Source organism: Vulpes lagopus, chromosome 4, assembly GCF_018345385.1.
Source record: "Vulpes lagopus strain Blue_001 chromosome 4, ASM1834538v1, whole genome shotgun sequence".
Classification (NCBI taxonomy): Eukaryota; Metazoa; Chordata; class Mammalia; order Carnivora; family Canidae; genus Vulpes; species Vulpes lagopus.
The window spans coordinates 88584200-88608000 of NC_054827.1; the positions used below are offsets into that span (position 1 = coordinate 88584200).

Consider the following 23801-nt stretch of genomic DNA (forward strand, 5'->3'; position numbering starts at 1 on the left):
TTTTTTGCTTCTGGTAGAGCAGCACCACAGTCCTGTGAATAGTATAGGGAATAGTATAAAGGAAAAGTAGGGTAGGATTACGTGAAGGGATGAGAAGGCACACGGGTGAGGCCGAATAGGATTCCTGCCAGAGATGTCCAGGTCCTTATGTTCAGAACCTATGAATATGCCACCTTCCATGGCAGAAGGGACTTTGCAGATATGATTAAGATTCTTGAGATGGAGACCAGAAGGGTCCTTAAGGGAAGGAGGGAGGTCAAGAAAGTCATGTCTGAAGCAGAGCTTGGAGCGATACCATTGCCAGAATGGGGCCTTGAGCCGAGGAATACGGACAGCCTGTAGAAGCTGGAAAAGGTAAAGAGTGGATTTTTTCTTAGAACCTCTGTAGAGATGTAGTCATGTTGATATCTTGCTTTTAGCCCCATAAAGGTTAAACTGTTAACTTCTGACTCTAGAACTGTATGATGCTAAATTTGTGTTGTTTGAAGCCACTACATTTGTGGTAATTTATAACAACAATAGGAAAGGATATAGCATCAAAGGATAAATGATGCTAAATATATATTTTAACTATAGCTAATCCTACCTCTCGTGTATAATTAAAGTAATGCAATATTTTTTTCTTGGTCTAGTTTTGCAATAATATGTTTTAAAAATAAAAAATACTCTGGTTTCTTAAAATCACATTTACCATATTCTACTTTGCATATTCATTACTTTTAATTTTTCTTACTAGAGTATAAGTTTGAGAAAGTCAGGATCTTAATCTTTGTTTTCATCAAAGGTCAAAGTGGTGGTCTTTGTGTAAGTAAATAGTTGCACCTCTTAGAGTTTAGAGATGAATGGTACATTCTGGATTCTGGACAAAGTCATGTAAATCTAGTGCATTTCCTCTCTTCATCTTTAAAATCATGAAGATAAGGTACCTACTACATGTTACTGTAAAAGAGAAAGAAATTTATCATACCATAAACTAAAGCATATAACCTTCATTTAACCTTCTGGAGAAAGAGGTACAGTTTGAAAAAAATGTATGTTTAATGATTAGAATCATAAAAATTTTACATGTATTCTTTTTTTTTTTTTCTTTTTTCTAATTTTCATTTATCCATGACAGTCACAGAGAGAGAGAGAGAGAGGCAGAGACACAGGCAGAGGGAGAAGCAGGCTCCATGCACCGGGAGCCCGACGTGGGATTCGATCCCGGGTCTCCAGGATCGCGCCCTGGGCCAAAGGCAGGCGCCAAACCGCTGCGCCACCCAGGGATCCCTTTTACATGTATTCTTAAAGGGAGCTAGATAAGAAGATATATTTCAGAGAAAATAATAACAGAAATCATGGTATTTCCATTATAATATTAAAAATAAACCTTTGTTTATTTGTTATATGCCAGGGGAATCTCTTCATGTCCATGAAGCCCTATTAATAAAAAAAATGTCAAAATAATAAATAAAGGCATTGTTGACTTACTTTTTTAAAAAATTTTTTTAAAAATTTATGATAGTCACACAGAGAGAGAGAGAGAGAGAGAGAGAGAGAGGCAGAGACACAGGCAGAGGGAAAAGCAGGCTCCATGCACCGGGAGCCCGACGCGGGATTCGATCCCCGGTCTCCAGGATCGTGCCCTGGGTCAAAGGCAGGCGCCAAACTGCTGAGCCACCCAGGGATCCCTATTGTTGACTTACTTATTTGACATCAGTAGCATTGATAATTGTTTATATAAGATTCATTCCATACATAAGTTTAGGTGCTCTGACTAATTGGATTACAACTCTCTGCTGGTACCACCAAAAATGTAATTCTGGACCAGTGATTAGCAACTTCAGTGTGATAACTCAATCCCAGAATCCCAGTTTCAGGATCTGCTTCCTTGGAGCCACTCCTAGGACCAATTACTATATTAGTTAAGGCCCTGGCAAGAAACAGATGGTACACTTTTTATAAAGGATGATTGAAGAGAATTTAATAAAGGAACTATTTATAAGGTATGGGCAGGATTAAGAGAAACCAAGAAGGTATGATGTAACACTCTGGGACTAACAGGCTAGTGACAGTGGGAAACCCCTTTATCATATCTAGAATTGAAGGGAAGGGGTGTGAGGAGTGGGAGCAGTTACCAGACTCAGCAGGTGAGAGCCATTCCAGAAGAATTGAAACTATCAATAGATGAATGCATACACTACCAGGTAGACCTGGCAGTAGAGAGATCCAGGATAGTAAATACGATCTCCCTCTGCTCTTTGATCTGCTGGTGCTTCCTATTAGCTAAACATAGCTGGAAGCTAGGGACAAGGGAGTTTGGTTGATGCAATCTGCAGAGATCAACCTCTAAGGGCACAGAGTGGGTCAGGAAAGTCAGAGATTGGATTCACCAGGCAAATGGAGAGAATCCAGCACATAAGTGTACTAATTCTGGCTCTGAAGTCAGGCTATTTCTATAGTAACACCTTTCTTACTATTAATGATTCACACAACTGATGATCCTTAGTACTCGTATTTTGTACATACCACTTACGGAATTTTTTTTTAGTTTGGTGAACAGCGAAATCTATCCGCCCTCCCTTGGCTCTTCTGACTCAAGGATCCAGGCATTGGAAAGGGATATTAGAAACTAGGAGGCAACAACAGAAGTTAGAAATTAAAGTATAATCTTCTGCTTAAGAAATGTTCACCCCCAACATTTGGAAATATACTTGTAGTTATCGTTCTCACCTAGTCATTTAAAACATGTAGAATATTTTGCTAATTTAAATTCATATTTTACCAAGGATATTACATTTAAATTGCATTACACATATCTAATATGAATAATTTCTATCTTTTCCAGAAATAGTTGTTGCTGAAAGTGTGGTTGTTATTAAGAAATTACTGCAAATGCAACCTGCACAACATGGTGAAATTATTAAACATATGGCTAAACTCTTGGACAGTATAACTGTGAGTACCAATTAATAGGTCTTTCCTGAATTTAACTGGATTTTAGTCAATAATAGTGTTAAAATAAATGGATATCTTAAAGTCTACTGGCTAAAGAGAGCTTAACTGTTTGGATTCAAATTATGTTTCTAAGATTTTACACTGTTGTGGAAGGGAATTACAAATTGAAATGCAATAAATGCTGTAGTGTTAGATTGGAAATGGAGATATCAATGTGAACTTCATGGGTTTTATATTCGAGATGTGTGTGAGTGTATAAATGCATGTATGTGTGTCCACACACATTTAAGTGTTCACATATGAATGCAAATATTACTCAATATATACAAACATCTATTTCTTGGAGAGGGCCTGCATGCAATAATACTAAATACAAATAAGCACATCTAGTGCCTAGATCTTGTTTTTTTTTTTAATTGAGATATAATTTTATACCATAAAATTCACTCACATAATTTAACAGTTGTTGGTACAGTGAAGGTTGTGCAACCATCACTACTATGTAATTCCTGTACATTATTATCATTCCAGTAAAAGAATCCTGTGGCTCAAACTGATCCTTCCCTTTTTCTAGCCCTTAACAACCACTAATCTATTTTGTCTTTATGGATTTGCTTATTCTGCATGTTTCATATAAATAGAATCATACGTCAAGTGGCCTTTTTTGTCTGGCTTCTTTAACTTACCATGTTTTCAAGGTTTGTGCATGTTCTAAAATGTAGTACTGCATTCTTTTTGGTAGACCTTGGTTTTTAAATTGCATTCACCCCTCAAAGGAACCAGGTCTACTTAGAGAAATGGCTGATTTTAAAGCTAGGGCAAAGAAAGGAAAAGATGATACTGCAACATCTTGTTGGGCTAAAAAAAGCAAGGAAATGTTCACAGAATGATAGAGATGTGTCAGAAAGACACAAAAGCCAGCTTGAAGGGCTCCCAGTGGCCAATTTGGAAAACAAAATAAATTGTAGTAAAAGGATTATGGCCTAATGAATAGGGTAAGAATCTCTTGAGGCCACAGTAGAATGAATGAATGAATGAATGAATGAATGAATGAGGGAGAAAGGTAAGCTCTTTCTTACAATGCAAAACTAATAAATGTAGAAGGAATGATGGAATTAGAATATTACCATTTGTATACCATCACAATAATGATTGAGGTAAGAATCATTAACAAATGCTAAAAAGTAGGGGTGAAAGTTTGAGTAGCCAGAGGTTATTTGTACAGTTTCAAAGTATATAACATTACAAAGCATAAATTAGTGACTTTTGATTTACGATGGAGAAACCTAGCAGATGCTACCTGAACCAAATGAACATAGTGTACATTGCCAGCAATAGGATCAAATACCTTCTGATATGATATAGTGAATAGAACTTAACCTCAGGTCTGTTGACTTCTTGCCAAAAGTGAATGGCTTAAATATAATCAAGATGAAACATGAGACAAACCCAAGTGAGGGTATACTGTGAAATAACTGGCTTGTACTCTTTAAAATGCCAAAAAAAAAGAGAGATTAAAAAGATATGACAACTCTATGCAACACATAAATTTGGATTTTCTTTTTCTGTAATGGATTTGGTGGGATTTGATAGGACTAATTGGCAAAATCTCAAAATCTGTAGATTAGGTAATAGTATTTATTGCTTCAGTGTTTAAAATTCCTAATTTTTAAATCACTTTACTGTAGCAATGTAAGAACATTCCTTTTATTACAAAGTTTACAATAAAGTATTTTGATGTTTAAGGATAAATCCTTAATTTTTATCAATTTAGGAAACAAAATATCTGTGCATATATAGAAAACCAAAAGCAAGTGTAGTAAAATGATGACATTTGAGGAATCTGGGTGAAGAGTACAAAAGTTCTTTTTATTCTCTCAGCTTTTCCATAAATGTGAAATTCTGCTTAAAAAATTAAATTAATTAATATTAATCTTTTTTCCACCACTTTCCAGCTCTGTTATTACATTAAAATCTCAATACTTTATTTTTTAAAAGAGATTTTATTTATCTGTTCATGAGATACACAGAGAGAGAGGCAGAGACATAGGAGAAGCGGGCTCCCATTGGAGAGTGTGATGTGGGAGTTGATCCCATGACCTGGGATCACATCTGAGCCAAAGGCAGATGCTCAACCACTGAGCCACCCAGGTGCCCAAAATCTCCATACCTTAAAAATAAAAATATAAATAAAAAAAAAAAACACCTCCATACTTTTCCCATCTTAAAGTGGTGATAGTAAAAACAAACAAACCTAATATTTTGTGCATACTACATTAGTTGATATTAATGTATGATATTAATTAATGATATTAATGCTCTTAATATTTCCTGGCATATTAATAATTAATTAATGATATTAATGCTCTTAAGAATATTTCCTGGCACCTAGGGGTACTACATAAGTGTTTGCTGTCATTATTATTTAGGTCCTATTTCTTTCTCTCTTTCCAATTTTATTTCCAGTTTTCAAACTCCTCAGTCTATCTCAGTCTGATTTTGACTCCACTAATACTCACTTTCCAGGGTCATTGACTGTCTTCCGTGGAAAATTTACTGTTGATGTCCTTCATGGTCTTTTGTTAGCATTTGACTTCACAATTGAATAAAATAAGAAGTTCTTATAAGAATAAAATAGAATTCAATAAAATTGAATAAAATTCAATAAAATTGAATGTTCTTACATTGCTTCTTCCCTTTTGGAAACATTTTCCATGGCTTCTTTCTGGTTTTTCTTCAAACTCCTCTCCATTATGAGGATCCTTAGATGGCTCAGCGGTTTAGGGCCTGCCCTCAGACCAGGGCATGATCCTGGAGTCGCAGGATTGAGTCCCACGTCAGGCTCCCTGCATAGAGTCTGCTTCTCCCTCTGCCTGTGTCTCTTCCTCTCTTTCTCTGTGTCTCTCATGAGTAAATAAATAAAATCTTAAAAAAAAAACCAACAACAACAAAAAACCTCCATTGTGTTTGCCCTTCACTATGTCTGTCCTTTCAATCTTGATTGAAGTTTTTTTTTTTTTTTCCAATGTTGGTTAAGGTTTAAAACTAATGTTCTATAACAGAGTTGTAGTTTAGGGAAAAAATATATTATTTTCTTCTTTGAAGATGAGGTAATGTATACTCTAAATCTGTTCGGAGGGATTATATTCATGTGGAGTTTCTTTTAAAGATTTTATTTATTTATTTATTTATTTGAGAGAGAGAGTAAGGGGCCGGGGAGAGGGAGAAGCAGACTCCCCACTGAGCAAGGAACCCCAGGCGGGGCTCAATTCCAGGACCCTGGGATCATGACCTCAAACGAAGGCAGACATTTAACTGACTGAACCATCCAGGCACCCATGTTGATATGATTTAAGGCAAGGTGAGGAGTCTGTGTCAGGACCAATTTTTAATAATCGCTGCTGGCAAAATTTTCTTTCCCTCAGGTGTTAATAAAGCCTCCAGGGCAGTTGTATGTTTATCTTAAAGCTAAGAATAAGACTCACAGGAGTCTGTTGGCATCTGAGCTCCCACCATATCTCGCACCATAGTTCCTTTATCTTTATATCTACTCTTATTATTGATTCTAATTATTAAAGCCAGGACTTCTCAGGGACTGTATATGAGAGATATAGGGATTAAGACAATAGATCTGATATTAACAAATTTAGTAAGTTTAAAATCATACCAACTGTTTTTTCTGATCACAGCAGTGGTCAGAATCTAGAAATCAAAAATAAGAAGAAAGTGAAAGGATGGATGTACAAATATGTGGAAGCTAAATCACACTCTTCTAAACCATTAAGTCAAAGAGGAAATCAAAAGAAAAAAATGGTTTTGAAATAAGTGAAAATGAAAACACTATCAAATATTCTGGTGTGCAGCAAAAGCAGTTTTGAGAGAAAAATTCATAGCAATAAATATACATACTAAGAAATTAGAAAGATCTCAAAAAACAACCTAACTTTACATCTCAAAGAACTGCATATATGGGATCAGTAAAACTAAGAACTGGTTCTTTGAAAAGATAAGCAAAATTGACAAACCTTTAGCTAGACTAAGGGAAAGAAAGAAAAAATAAAATTAGAAATGAAAGAGGAGATAACTGATACTACAGAAATACATAGAATTATGAGACTACTCTAAACAATTATATGTCAGCAACTTACATAATCTAGAAGAAATGAATGCCATTTCTAGAAATACACAACCTATCAAGAGTGAATCAGAAAGAAAGAAAATTTGAGCAGAACAATAACAAAGAGATTGAATCAATAATAAAAAAAATTCTCGACATAGAAATGTCCACAACTGAAGCACTTCACTGCAGAATTCTACCAAACATTTAAAGAAGAAATTAATACCAATCCTCCTCAAACTCTTCCAAAACATTGAGTGGGGGGAAACACTTGCAAACCTATTCTGCAAGGCCAGCGTTACTTTGATACCAAAAGCAAACAGGATACCACAAGAAAACTGTAGACTTTTATCCCTGATGAGTATAGATGGGAAAAATTTCAGCAAAATATTAGCAAACCAAATTCAAGAACACTTTATAAGGATTTACACCATGACCAAATGGGATTTATACACAAATCAATAAATTCAGTATATCACTTCAATAAGGTGAAAGACAAAAATCACGTGATTATCTGGATAGAATCAGGAAAAAGCATTTGACAAAATACAACATCCTTTCATGATAAAAACCCTTAACTGATTGGTTGTAGAAGGAACATACCTCAACATAAGGAGGGTTGTGTATGACACACCTACAGCTAAGATTCTGATAGTCAGTAAAGAAAAATTGGAAACTATTTCCCCTAAGATCAGGAGCAATGTAAGGATAGGCTGATATGATCCTATATATAGAAAATCCCAAGTCAGTCCAAATACTATTGAAATTAATCAGTGTTTTCAGTTACATGGTGGGATACAAAATTAACATAGAAACATCAGTTACATTCCTTTACACAGATAAAGCATCTGAAAGAGAATTAAACCATTCCATCCACAGTAGCATCAAAACAATAAAATGAGTAGGAAGTAAATTTTGACAAGAAAGTAAAGATCTGTATAATGTAAAGACAACCCATGTTCATGGATCAAAAGGATAAATATTGTTAAAATGGCCATACTTCTCAAAGCCATCTACAGATTTAATGTGATCCCCATCAAAATACAAAAGTCATTCTTCACAGAAGTAAAAGAAACAATCCTAAAATTTGTATGGAACTGCAAAAGACCCCAATAGCCAAAGCAATCCTGAGAGAAAAGAGAGAAAGAAAATCTGGAGGTATCATACTCCCTGATTTGAACTATACTACAAAGCCATCGTAATAGAAGCAATATTATACTGGCACAAAGATAGAAAGACCAGCAGAACAGAATAGAGAGCCTGAAATTAAACCCTGGCATATATGGTCAACTAATATTCAACAAGGGAGCCAAGAATACCCAACAGGGAAAGGATAGTCTTTCAACAAATAGTGCTGAGGAAACACATGCAGAACAAGGAAATTGGATCACTGTCTCACTGCACTCCCAAAAATTAACTCAAAATGGGTCAAAGACTTAAATATAAGACCTGATAGCATGAAACTCCTAAAAGAAAACATAGGGAAAGGAGTTCGTTAATATTAGTTTCGGCAGTGACTTTTTGGGTATGACATCAAAACCACAAACAACATCAACAAAAAATTAACAAGGGACTACATCGCCTCCCAAATCTGCAGAGCAAAAGAAGCAATTAACCAGGGGCACCTGGGGGTGGGACAATTAACAAAATGAAAAGACCCACATAATGAGAGAAATTTTGCAAATCATATATTGGTTAAGGGGTTAATATCCAAAATGAACGTGAAACTCAGTCAACTCAAAACAATATGTAACAACCTAACTTTACATCTCAAAGAACTGCATATATGGGATCAGTAAAACTAAGAGCTGGTTCTTTGAAAAGATAAGCAAAACTCACAAACCTCTAGTGTCTCTTTTTTATATTCAATTCCTTGCCTATTCATTGACCTGGCCATGATTTTATTACTGTTTCCTTTTGCTTCCTGGAAATCATTGACAAATTGGGCATTAGATTGGCATGGTCCATGTTTGTCCAAATGTGAAACAGATGTTTAACGTTGTCAGTTATCTCTTGGTAGGAGATGAGAGATCTTTTTCCTCAGGTCCATTGAGATGAACATCCAGCATCTTTGAAGTAAGCATCAAATTTCAGATATTTCAGTCATTGTAAGAACCACAGATATTCCTACACATACTTAGGTACCTTTTAGGGAGATGATACCTCCCTCTTGTAAGTAAGAACTACTTTTCTAACCAATAACTAATGAATCAAAGTGGGAAACTCTAGATAGAAGACAATAAAGATACATACATGTGCATAAATGTATACACATGCATATATATACACACATACATATATACATGTATTATTGAATTTTTAAGGATAGTCTAAGAATATCTAACAAAAGTGCTAAATGAGAACTCTTGATGAAGAATGCACAATACAAGGGAAAATCTAATCAGGAACCAAAAATATTGAACAATCTTAGAAAACCAGGGGTAGAATGAGATTGGAGCAGAAAGTATGTGAAGGTAAGGTGAAAAAAGATTATGTTGGTGAAAACAGTGAATTTTGGTGGGGGAAATAGTTATACTTTGTTTATGAGGAATGGCAGAAAAACGTGTGTCTGATCATGAGAAGGAAATAGGAAGGTGGAAGTCTGTATTCCTGAACAGAATTTAGTTAAAACTTGTGCTAGGTAAACTTGTTTTCATCTTGTTAGAAAGAGAGGCAACTACAAGAAATATTCAGGCTTTGAGATGAATGTAGCTGCTTACAAAACCTCTGACTGTGAATGAGACTGTATATATATCAACAGACTTCATACTGTCCTAGAAGAAAGATTTTTTTGCATTTGACTATATCCTTTTATGGAGCTAGAAGATAGTTATTTATTTATTATTTATTATTTATTTATTGTATTGACTTTCTCTACAATAGTTGTTGAAATATTAGCCAAGAAATACCTTCCTAGAGATCTATATAGCAAAGCCTTTGTTTTGTTTGTTTTTGTCAGAAGGTGAATTGTTAGTAGGGAAGTATGATAGGAATTTCAAATTCATAAGGGAGAGAAAAGGGAAACAAATGTAAAATAAATATTAAAATTTTTAAAATAAAGTAAGATGGAAGAGTAAAAATCAAGTACATCCTACCCTACATATGAATGGACTTAATTCTCTCATTTAAAAACTTTCAAATTGGAGTGAAAAATGAAAGTTAGCCATTTATAATTGTAACACCTTAATCAAAGGGATAAAGATTGAAAACAGAAGATAGGAAAAGAGATATTAAGTGAATATGAACAAGAAAGTAGATTAAAATTAATTAAAAGCAGTAAAACAAAAATGAACATTATAAAATCGAAAAATCCCGATTTACAAAGAAACAGATGCATAAAACTACATGCATACAAAAATATGGCAACCAAATAAATATATAAAGGAAATATATATATTTCCAAATAAATAAAGGAAAAATCTGTTAAAAATGCAAGAAGAAATTGGTGGATGACTTTAATATACTTCTCTCATATTAGATATACCTAGCAGATTTTAAGTAAGATATAGATGTAAGGACAAAGAGTATTATAAAATGGAATAAATACTTGATTCAGTACTATAGGTAAAATTTTATCTCTCGAACAGATAATACCCACTTTTATGGGTGTGTTCATAAAACATTTCCAAAAATCAGGAATGTACTTGACATAAAATTTAAAGATTTTATATGTTTTAACCTTAAGCAATAAAATTAGAATTAAATAATTTAACAGGGTACCAGGCCAGTGTTGATGGAAATACACTTATAGGTGAAAAAAGGTTTAAAGAAGAAAATAAAAAAAATAAAAAAAATAAAAAAAAATAAAGAAGAAAATACAAGCCTTGTATAAAATATAGGAAAATGAAACACTATTCTAAAATGTGTAGGAGGTGGCTAAAGTGGCTACTACTACCATTTTTAATGTAAAGAGACCAGAAATAAAAGGATTTGGTAAGAACAGTGAAAGCATAAAAGTCTAAAAGCGATCAAAGTTGATTTTATAAAATAGAATACCAAAAAAAGATAGTTGGAATTGATAAATGCATCTTAAATCTGAAACTTTGGAAAGCCAATAAAGCAGAAAATCCATCCTGATTTTTTTTTTAAGATTTATTTATTTATTAGAGAGTGTGTGTGAATGCGCAAATCGGGGGAGGAGCAGGGCCCACCATGGGGCTGGATCCCACCACCCTGAGATCATGACCTGAGTGGACATAAAGAATGGGACCTTTAACCAACTGAGCCACCCAGGCCCAGGCACCCTACCCCTCCTGATTTTGATAAGATATAGACACAAAGCAGAAGTGGACAAATTGGGCACATGATTCAAAGGGGGATTCAAATAATTACAAGAGGGACGCCTGAGTGGCTCAGTGGTTGAGCGTCTGCCTTCAGCTCAGGGCATGATCCTAGAGTCCTGGGATCGAGTCCCACATCAGGCTCCCTGCATGGAGCCTGCTTCTCCTCCCTCTTCCTATGTCTCTGTCTCTCTCTGTGTGTCTCTCATGAATAAATAAATAAAATATTTAAAAAAAAACCACAAATAATTACAAGAAAACTATAGCAGTTCTGTAGCAAAATTTTGAAATTTTGGAGAATTAAAAGGTAATGGGTTATTAGTATTTACTTAACATATCTGAGAAAGTTGAAGTGTCTGAAGGTAAGACAAGGAAGAACAATGCAAAATAGTTTGAGATGCAGAATCCTAAAAATGATTAGGGATTTAAGGTACAAGTTACTCCAGAAGAAGGTGAGTGATGGGGAATATAGCTGACAGCAGCTTCAAAATCAGGGAAAGGGGGGGACTGAATCCCTAAAATCTCTTTGTCCAAATATTCAAGAGAGCTGTTTACTTAAGAGAGATAACCATGTATGGAAAAAGAAACAGGGTTTTATTAATCTGACCAAGCACTTGATGACTTAAATGTGCATTAGTGATTCTAAAATGAAAGCTAAACAAGAACTTTTTTCCTGGGCAGCCCCAGTGGCGCAGCGGTTTAGCGCCGCCTGCAGCCCAGGGCGTGATCCTGGAGACCCGGGATTGAGTCCCACATCAGGCTCCCTGCATGGTGCCTGCTTCTCCCTCTGCCTGTGTGTGTCTCTGCCTCTCTCTCTCTAGCTGTGTCTCTATGAATAAATAAATAAAATCTTCAAAAATAAAAAAAGAACTTTTTTCCCGAATCTCTCTATATTTCACCCTACCTCCAGGAGTACTATCTTAAACCAGTTTTTAAAAGAGCCCTCTGGACAGTGTCAGAGGACAAGAGGACACTGTTGAGCATGTTTCCCTCAGTGCTGAAGCCACTTTATTTATTAGGGTAGAATCCTGGGCTCATCTACCCTACAGGAGGGGTAACAAAAATGATAGCCAGACCTTCCTACTCTGGCCATCTTATCCACAGAACAAGAGATCTAAGGAGGTAGGGAAAGGCCCCACATGCATGTGTGCAGGAGTTGTCAAGAGAATAGCCTCGACCTCTTCTGAAAAGACTGGCTCTTGGAAAAGATTCAGAAGGCCATAAAGGATCCATTGTACAGTGTGGCAGGAGAAGCAGGCCAAAGGAGTAATCCCTTCATGTGATTAATGAATAAATGAGGCCCACTGATGTGAAGTTATTTGTCTCCTTGATATACATGATCTATCTAGGGCCAGAACTAGTCTTTTTGCCTTCATGGCTAGTATTTTTCCTTGTGTAGCTACTTGTTTTGTCTCTGCCCAGTAGCCACATGAACTCTGGATTCAGACTTGGACTTACCGTCTTAGTTCCACCACCAACAGACTGTAAGATGTGGGGCAAGTTTCTGAACCCCTTTGTGCCCCAGTTTCTTTATATATCAAGTGGGAATAACAGAGAGCCTACTTTCTCAGGCTTTTGTGTTATATAAAAGACTGAGGAAACAGGTGGTCTTAAAACAGGCAGTCACGTTGTGAGAATTCAATAGATGTTGGCCGTGTAATTTGTTTTTGAAAAGGAACTCAGATTTTGTTGTATTCAAGATTTTTATTCCATTTGCTATTTATTTATTAAGTGTCATAGTTGAAAATATGAAAACTAAAAGTCAAATTAATTCTATGGTGCTCCTGGTTGGCTCAGTTGGTAGAGCTTCTGCCTTTTACTCAGGTCATGATGCCATTGTGTTGGGATCAAGCCCCTCACGGGGATCCTTGCTTAGCAGGGAGCCTACTTCTCCTTCTTTCTCTTCCTCTCCTTCTGCCTGCTGTTCTCTGTCAAATAAATAAATAAAATCTTTTTTTTTTAATTACATAATTCTACTTTTAAAATTCAGATTGAATACAATAGATTTGTGTTGGTAGTGCTGTCAACTTCTGTTTTGATTGTGAATATTTTATCCTTTGGACTATAATGTGTACTAAAGACTGCTTTTAGAGCAGGTTTCCAGAATAAAATGCATGCTACGTGAAGATTGCTGCTCTACCAGGGTTTCACATAATGTTATTTGCGACAGATAGACATATATTCATAAGAGAAGAATTTAAAAATGTAATTTTGTGAAGACTACTGAGTAATACTGAAATAGTACTTTATGTACTCCTTGCTCTGGTGCCTCACTTGAATGTCTGTCATTTCACAGGTTCACTACCCTTGCCCTGCTGCCCCAGCTTAATTCATACTAAAGTGTTAATGCATATTGAGTCCAGATACAGAATATTGAATCTGATTTGCCAGTTGTATGCAGTTTATTTAGATGTTTACTGATTTTGCCTTTGACAAATTTAAATAAAATTGATGTTGCAGAATTTATTTTACACTGTTGCATTGTGCAGCAGCTAGTGTTGAAACACAATAGCTTTTAAATTGAACTGTTTACAGAGTGAACTGTAAAATCTTTCTAGATGTCTTTCTATAACTGCTGTGGTCAGCTAAGAATCTTTATTTGTTTTTGCAGGCAAGTTAATGGGTTAGAATGACAGTGGAAACTGCCCTCTCATAGGTTTAAAAAGTGCACTTAACTACTTGATCAGAGCATTTAGAATAAAGAATCAAAGTCATTTACAATCCAGCTTGTCTTTGAAAATATTACAAAGCAGAGGTTCATAATGAAAATATTATGTCTTATGCATATATGTTATTAATTTGTATATTGATACTATTAATACTATTCCATTATTAATAATGTGTATTTTTAGTTTGGTTTTAGTTCAGTATTCCTGTTTATTCTGTGGTTGAAAAGGCCACGCCACGGAGAGTGGAGAACTCAATAGATGTTGGCTGTGTAATTTGTTTTTGAAAAGGAACTCAGATTTTGTTGTATTCAAGATTTTTATTCCATTTGCTATTTATTTATTAAGTGTCATAGTTGAAAATATGAAAACTAAAAGTCAAATTAATTGACTCAAATTAATTGACCTCAAATTAAATGACCTATTTTCTGCCTTGCTCTTTTTTCAATTGCTTTAAATCTTCGAAAGTAGTGATACTGTGAATCATATTGTCAGTGGTGTACAAATAAGAGTCCTGTAACTTAATTGGGAGAAAAAGGTAGGGCTAGAATCTGAAAATCTTTTGATTCTGATTGCAGCCAAATGCATGAAAACATTAGGTTTTTCAGTTTCCTAAGCTTTTTAATAAATTGCCATTACCAAAAATTTGGTATAAGTACATTTTTTATTGATACTACTTCTTGTTGTGGGGAAAATTTTTATATGTTTACTTGGAAATATTTTACCTCAGTTCTGGAAACTGTCCACCACTACCACCACCACCACCACCACTACCACTGTCTTGAGATTTTCATTGTGAGCATTGGAATTTATTGATTTTCATTTTTTTCCCAAAGAGTTATATTTTAAATGTGTGCATTATGAGTGTTTAGAGTGTTTAAATAGTTGTTTTAATCTTAATAATGAATAGGAGGATAAACAATCTCTTAAAACTTTTTGAGATTGTCTTTCTAATTGCAAAAAAGAATTATAACTGTGTTACCAGAAGAAAATTACTTAAAGTGGGATCATGGGTTGGAATATGTCCTAGAATTCTGATTTTTATACCAGCAATATATAATAAAATATTTTTAATAATAAAATATTAAAAAAACAAATCTAGCATAGCCAAAATCTGAAGTTGCACATATATTCATATTTAGAGGTATCTTTCTTGAAGGCAGGCAGCTTGAATTGCTTCATACTTGAAAATTTAATGTACCACTCAATTACTATTCTTTAGCCCAATTTAAAATAATAGATTGGGAGTAAAGTCTTAATGCAGTGTAATCTTTGGAACATTAGAAATAACCTTTTTCTTTCCATAATCAGTATATAGTAAGGATATCAATTTTATCATACTTCATGAATAGATTTATAATAGCATTTATTATGCATATTATTTATGCATAGTACTTAAACTTATTACATGAGTTCTGTGATTTCTCTTTAACTAAACTTATTCTGATGTTAATTTAAAGATAATGCTATTATCATAATATTTGAAAATACATATTTTGATGTTAAGGCTTTTAGATGACCTCATTTCACTTCTGGTGACACCCCAACTTAGGACTGTCTTAATTATTTTATACCATTTCATAAAATGAGTGTTTTGAAAGAATTTGAAGTATGAATATTGTGTTAAAATATTAGCTGTGTAAGTGTCCTTATTCTTGCTTTCTTCTTTAAATAAAGTTGTGCCCTGTAGAGCTGTGAAACAATAGTGAAAATATTAGGACTTTATTTGAGGAATTGGAAAGGATTTCATAAAAAGACCGTTATCTCTTCTTGTGATGCTACCTCTTAATGATAGTCATTGGCTTTTTCATTTATTTTAAAAAGCAGATTTTCTATACTAGGTGAAAATGTTCACAAAAACTAATTTACATACCCCTTCAAATCTCTTTTGGAGTAAGAGAGGATACAAATAAACAAATAGTAATAAAACTAATTTGCATACTAAAATGTTGGTCTTAATGGTACTGATGGAAGGTTTCCAATTTGTAGCAAAGCAGTTTTTTTAAAAAAATTATATTGAAATGTACTTTATTAAAAAATACAATGCCAAAATACAGTATTGGACAGATTTATCTTATCTCTATTTATTTTGTTGATGACCAAGTAACAGAACAGGATTCATGATTTTATAAGTAGACCTTGATGATCTTGTCAGTTTTATATATTCCCAGTACTGTAGATGCAAATATATAGAGGATAATAGCAGTTTTGTTTTGGAATCATAGTCTTTCATGAATCTATTCCTTTTTCTTTGTTATCCATTGAATTCTCAAAACTGTTTGTAGAATCAAAAATCATCTATGATGCTTTATAAAATGTAGATTCCTGGGCCCCACAACAGAACTACTATCTTCAACCTGATACTAAAACCTTGCAATTTTAATAAGAATTCTAGACGATACTTATGGGTATTGAGGTTTATTGACCAGTGCCCTAGAGCAGAAGTTAGCAAAACTTTTCTATAAGTTTCCAGATAGTGAATATTTTCAGCTTTATGGTCTTTGATGCAACAATAGTTGACACCTGAACAATGCAGGGGTAAAGGGTACCAACCCCCTCTCTCCTATAGTCAGAAATCCACGTTTAACTTTTGACTCTCCAAAAACTTAATAGACTTAACAAAAACTTAACTTAATAAACAAAATAAACAAAATAAACTTATACTTAATAGACTTAACAAAAAATTTAATTAACAAAATAAAATTAATAAACAAAATAAACAAAAAACTTAACTTAAAAAACAAAAACTTGGGATCCCTGAGTGGCTCAGCGGTTTAGCGCTTGCCTTTGGCCCAGGGCGTGATCCTGGAGTCCCTGGATCGATTCCCACATCGGGCTCCCAGCATGGAGCCTGCTTCTCCCTCTTCCTGTGTCTCTGCCTCTCTCTCTCTCTGTGTCTATCTCTATCATGGATAAATAAATAAATCTTTAAAAAAAAAAAAAAGAAAAAAACAAAAACTTAACTTAATAGACTACTGTTGACCAGAAGCCTTACAAATAATACAAACAGTTGCTTAACACATACTTCATATGTTTCATGTATTATACCCCAAGTTCTTATAATAAGCTAGAGAATAGAAAATGTTATTATGAAAATCATAAAGAAAATATATTTACAGTACTATACTGTATTGAAAAAATCCACAAAAAGGCCCCACTCCTGTGTAAACCTGTATTGTTCAAGGTCAACTGTACTTACTGTGCTACTGTAGTATAAAAGCAGTACCAGTAATGGATAAACAAATGGGCATGGGTAGCCATATTTGACCCAGGAGCTTGCATATCTTTGATAGAATCAAGGTTCTAGACAAAAGGTTTTTTCTCTGTGAATCTTTTCTAAGGCATTATCTCTGAAATCAGTTATAATGGTATTTCTTGGGTGTTTATTTTTTGATTAACTAAAGAAAATGGATAACTAAAAGAGAACTTCCTGGATATATGTATTACATGAATGGATATAAAACCTTTATCATATTTAAAGCCTTTTCTGTGTTCTCAAGGAGAGAGTATGAATATCTTGTTTGTAATTGTATAATTCACTTCTAATATTAGGTTCCTGTGGCTAGAGCAAGTATTCTTTGGCTAATTGGAGAAAACTGTGAACGAGTTCCTAAGATTGCCCCTGATGTTTTAAGGAAGATGGCTAAAAGTTTTACTAATGAAGATGATCTGGTAAAACTGCAGATTTTAAATCTGGGAGCAAAATTGTATTTAACCAACTCCAAACAGGTAAGAGTCTGAGCCTTAGTCTACCTGTGTGACAGCTACTGTTCCCTCTTTACTCTGTTGAAGCAGCTGTGGTCTGTGCATGCATTAATTTGTCCATTCAACAGTTACTATGTGTCTGTTTCTATAAGGTTCTACCTTAGAAGGTGGTGCAGAGAGATGACATTCCAGTCTAGTAGTGGAGAAAAACAACAATGAAATAGTAGGCAGTAACCACTGTAATAAAATGTTAAGATACAGCAGAGCTTCAGAGGAGAAAGTTATTGAAAGTCTGGTAGTAGAAGGAGGTGAGAGATCAGAGGAAGTTTTGTGAAGGATTAAGACTTTTTTAAAAAAAGATTTTATTTGTTTATTTAAGAGAGAGGGAGAGATAGCAAGAAAGAGCAAGGACTGGGGAGAGGGAAAAGCACACTCCCTGCTAACCAGGGAGTCTAACATGGGGCTGGATCCCAGGACCTGAGAGGAAAGCAGACACTTAATGGACTGGCCACCCAGGCGCCACTAGAATAAGAGTAGAGGAGTGAGAGTCATGAAACAGCTATGTTTGTTGTGAGTTTCTTGTTTATTGATAAAAACACCACGTTAGCTTGATACCCTAAATCCATGTAGTATTGTGAAAGCCATAACACTAGAATTGGCTACTTTAAATGTTATCTAGCTTCCAGGTATTATAAAATTAATACAAAATTAATACAAAATGTTAAGACTGAAAGTAGTTATGTCTTGTAAAACTAAATGAAGGTTGGTTTTAGCCCTCTTTGTAGCTATGAAGAAACAATAATGGAGAGTGGTACTTTTTGTTCAGAAGTTGTAGAGTGTATTCCATATCTTCTGAATTTGAAGACAACATACCTTGCACTTAGACATTTTTTCCTTGAGCTATATTATTAAATGAAGTTTTGGAACTCAGCTTCTGAAGAGTTCTGTTGTATATTTTAGAATGAACTTCTAGATAACCACAAATTAACTTCACCACCAACTAGTGAAAGCATAATATTTAGAAAATATACTACATTTTCATAAAACTCACTGTTTTTTAAATGATTAAATATAAAAATAGGTGAATGGCAGTTTCTATAGAGTTGTGCTCTGTTCTCCAATTTCTTTCTCAAGAAAAGGGGTTATGAAAGAATTGGTAAAATAAGCATTAAAGGGTAATTCTTATCACCATCAACTTGGCAGCATTGTTGTTACATGATTCATATGTTTTGGATATGAGACAGAGGCTAAAATGATTTATTTCACCTAAATGTAAAAAATTGTCTTCTGTACTTGTTTATTTTAGCTATCCTTAAAGGTGAATTAAAGAGACCAAGCCACAGTGCTCAGGGACTGGTTTGCCATGAAGTGCTGATATTTATTTGTAGATCTGAATACCCTGTGATACCTCAGTGAGCATTCCAGAATTGTTATTGAATTATATAGTTACTGGGAATATCTAAGTTAATTCTGTTCATTTGCTTGCTTGAGAAATAATTGAGTATCTAATATCTTTAATACTTCAAAATATTTTTACCTGGTATGAATTCTAATTGAAAAATAAGTCAACAGTCTACTTTCAGTGTATCAAGTTAGTTCCTCCTGAACTGACCCTCCCATAAAGAACAACTATTAATTCTGGAAAAAATTAAAAATAACTGCCTGAAGTCTTAGAAGAGTAAAGAAAAGCAGGAAGATTCTGGAGAGGAATTAACAGCTGGAAGAAGGGAATGGCACAGAGTACATTTCCCCACTTTTTAGCTTTTATCCAGAGGACAGGCTGTATAGTCTCCACTCTGCACAGGGGCTAAAATTCCAAAACGTCTTTCTGGCCTGACGAAGTAGAGAACATAATTCAGGAAAACGATAGACATTGGAAAATTAGGGAAGAATTCGAGAAAGGAGAGAGCCAAAGTGCAGGAGCCTCAAGGTCTGTGAATAATTCTGCTCTGGTCTCTGGCTGACCCCTGAACCACACATACACAGGGTAGATTCAGAACCGCATTGCTAAGAATAAAGATACTGAATTAAAATCTGAGCTGCATTAAATAGACAGAATTTGCACTTTAAACTCACCCACATTAATTGCTTGTTAAAATAAACAAAATCAGTACTCAAAATGCATCTGGGTGACTCTGTCAGTTGAACATCAGACTTTCGACTTTGGCTCGGGTCTTGATCTCCAGGTCCTTTGGTTGAGCCCCACATAGGGCTGTACATTCAGTGGGGAGTCTGCTTGTGATTCTCTCTCCTTCTGCACCCCTCCTTCATGCTCTCTCATAAGCTCTCTCTCTCTCTCAAATAGATAAATCTTTTTTAAAAAAAATCATTACTCCAAGAGTGTAACAGTGTCCAAGGCCTCTAAAATATAACATTCATAATGTCCAAGATACAATCCAAAATTATTCTATATAAGAAGAACCACAATGTTTAAAGGATATGAAGTTTTAATTTATGAATATATAAAAATTTTTGGAGATGGATGTTGGGATTGGTTGTACAACACTGTGCTTGAACTGCATACCTGAAAATGGTTAAGATGGTAAATGTTACATGTTTTATCATGCACACACACACAAAGCAAAACCAGCAAAACACCAGGAAAATGTGATCAATTTTCAAGAAAATTGAAAGAAACAAGAGAAACTAACTCTGAGGTGATCCAGATGCTGGAATTTGCAAGCAAACATTTTGAAGTAGCTTTTTATAAGTGGAATCATCAATATAAAGAACAGTATATTCACAATGAACAAAAAGATAAGAATTCTCAGAGAAATAGAAATTATAAAAAAGAATCAAATGGAAGTATTCTAGAACTGAAAAATACAGTACCTAAAAAAATCAATATCTTGTCTATCATTAGTGTTATATATTCTTCAACATTTTAATATTTTTCTTTTTGTATATACATATGTGAAGCTGCTTCATACAGTGTTTTTGGTTTGTTTTTACGAAAACATGATTAACACTCTTTAGGTGGACTTTTTCAGTAAGCTTCTTTAATTTTCTGTCTCTGGGTTATTTCAGATGTAAGTTTGTGTTTGGAAGGCAGTTTATCTGTTTGACTACCAAAGAACTATTGGATGTCAATTACTAGAGGGCGGGTGGTGATTGAGAATACAGCCCCTCATATTAGACTGTCTGGCTTCAAATCCTGTTTTGCCACTTACTAGGTACAAGATTTTGGACAAATTATGTAACCTATCCAGGACCTATTTTTCTTACCTATAAGTTGGGGATTGTGATAAATAGTTCTTTATTTTTTTTTTTAAGAGATAAATAGTTCTTTATAATGCAGTGTTCTTAAAAATCATTGTGCTTTACAAAATTGTGCAATAAAAACTACATTTTTTAATTGGAAAGATTGAGCTGGAGAGATGATAAATTCATGTGATGATAAAAAGAACCTAATAAAAACAAGAGTATAATTTACACATGTAAAAAGGTTAAGAAATGCATAAATAATACAATGAATATAACTCTTTACCTTGGAAAAGACCTGACGTGGAAATGGGTGTTGAAAAGGTTGTATTTGTTTGTTAAGTAGTAGAAGAAAAATTAATCTGAAATTGGATGGAAAGCTGTACCATTGATAACACATGTAGTTATCTGAGGTAGATGTTTGAGGTAGGCATGTTTTGTTATTCCTACAAAGCCCAGTTCAGCTGGTAGCAGTTTTCTGCCTTCACCAAGTATTTCTTATAGACAAAAATCATGCCTATGCAAACACAAAATTCACATTATGCAACTGAATTGGAACAAATCTACATTTTCAGAATAATTATTAGAGCACTACTAACTATATATACCTCACAAAATTATTATAAAGATTAAAGGAGATAGTCCATGTAAAGTGTTAGGATTTCCTGGGTTGTAATAGTACTTAGTCCATGTTAGTTTTTATGCTCTTTTTTGTATCCCTAGTTATACTGTTAACCAGCTGCCAGGTTATTCTTGGAGAATATGGTTATTTGTAGTAAGGGAACTAGTCTCACTACTGAGAATCTATTCTCATTAGGAAAAACACTCCTTTTAGGTTTATCCTACTGAGAAAAGGGTGCTGGAAATCCCTCCTTTTATGATGAAAAAAATCGTTAAATATGAATATCAAGAGTAAACTGTTAGAATACTCATACAAGGAGAGTAATTTTTACTATTGTACAGGGGAAAAGCTGAAGGACTTTGAAATTATTTGAAGTTGTGGAAGCTCTATAGCTGTTAAGGCATGGTATAAAGATTGAGAATGACTTCCTTGAAATAATCTACTTAGGTCTGAGAAAGAAAACTAAGAGTTGATTAAACTTAATAGCAGTTAAAAATTAATGAATAATGGGTGCATTTGTTTTTAAACTTCCTGTAATCTTTTAAATGTAGCAATAATATATGTTAGCATTTTACTTAGCTCGTGTTTTTCTTTTCAATTGTGAGATAATGCAAACCTTAGAAAAGTGCAAAATAATATGAATACACAGATACCACTAAAATGAAGTCAATATTTTTGCCATAACGGTTATTATTTTTTAAGGGAATGCAACAAGTAAAAGTAAAACCTCAACATCCTGTTCATACATTTTTTTCCCTCCCCATTGGTACTGTCATATTGGTGGTGTGCTTCAGTTATGTGTGGTTTTACATTTTTATTATATGAGTATATATCTTTACACTATGTTACTGTTTTGTAGGTTTTGAAATTTTGCATAAGTGGGAATTCTCTTTTTTGCTTACTCTTGTACCCTTTTTTCACTTAAACCATGTTTTTAAAATATTGACATATATAAATATAATTCATTAATTTTAAATAACTGTCTCATTTTCTATGACACAGGTTTCTGCTTTTCTGCTATTAGAAAAAAGTGATTCATAGAGTATCCTCAATACTTGTATTTTCTTTGTAGTGCTTTTTAGACTTTTTGGTTCTCAGTAAGAAATTTTATAAGTCACAGTTATATTTGGGGGATCCTTCCTGAGGTATTAAAAACAAATTTCCTCTTGGGATGCCTAGGTGGCTTAGTTGGTTGAGCATCCAACTGTTTGTTTCAGCTCAAGTCTTGATCTCAGGGTCCTGGTATCAAACCTCAATTTGGGTTCTACACTCAGCACAGAGTCTGCTTGAGATTCTTTCTCTCCCTCTCCTTCTGCCGCTCCCCTTAACTCGCATGAATAAACAAACAAACTTAAAGGTGGGTGTGTGCCTTCAGCTCAGGTCATGATCTCCAGGTCCTGGGATCCAGCCCTGCAATCTGGCTCCTCGCTCCTGCTTCTCCCTCTCCCTCTGTCTGCAGCTCCCCTTGTTTGTCCTCTCTATCAAATATATAAAATCCTTAAAACAAAAAGCTAAAAAACAACCACAGATTCTCTCTTGCTCCATGATTCAGGTCTTTTGAGAAATCTCTTTCTGCCCCAGCATGACTCAGCATGACAGCAAAGGGCCTCAGGCTCTATGCAGTGACATCTCTACTCTCTCGGATATATTTTCTGGCATTAAAAAATTCAAGCAAATATAGCATATAAAGAAAGAGCTTAGAGAAAAATTTTCAAGTTGACAAAAATATGGGTATTGTTAAATTCAGGAAGTTTCATCCAAGTCACATAAACAATCCTGGTTAGTCATGAAATGATGAAATTGATTACATGGAACACTGGTACTGCTTAGATTTCCGTCTGGTGTAGGTTAAGAATTATGTAGCTTCCTTTCATTTACCAGATCATTTGCCAATACCTTCCTTTACAAAATAACAGCTGTGTGGAACCAGTATTAAGTTTTGCTATGCTAAATGCTGAATTCTGTGTACTTTTTTATTTTCCTTAAAGAGCATATCTCAGCTGATTTTTTGGACTGTATCCTAAGATACCTTTTTTATTATTTTGTGCTGACTTACTAAATATTTGAAGAAAGCTATTGTTTGAGCAAATATTTACCAGTTTATTACTTGTCAGAGTGTTTAGGTAGAAATATGATGCCCATATTTTGAAAAGTTTTTCTTAAATAATGAATTTTAAAATTTTTATATAGCATTCCCCAAAATTCATTTTCCTATGTCACAGTGACTTAGAGTCAGTCTGAAAGGAATGTAGTTGGTGTAGTGTATGGGTAAC

At 34.3% G+C, this 23801-nt stretch overlaps 1 protein-coding gene across 7 annotated transcripts in view; it reads left to right on the forward strand.

The window, feature by feature from the left end:
- AP3B1 (adaptor related protein complex 3 subunit beta 1) overlaps positions 1 to 23801 on the forward strand; it is a 262968-nt gene that overhangs the window by 127017 nt on the left and 112150 nt on the right. For all 7 annotated transcript variants that reach the window (XM_041752074.1, XM_041752073.1, XM_041752077.1 and 4 more), the window contains 2 exons: positions 2828 to 2937; positions 17553 to 17729. In XM_041752074.1, coding sequence (XP_041608008.1) covers positions 2828 to 2937; positions 17553 to 17729 — 287 coding nt within the window. The remainder of the gene's footprint in view (positions 1 to 2827; positions 2938 to 17552; positions 17730 to 23801) is intronic.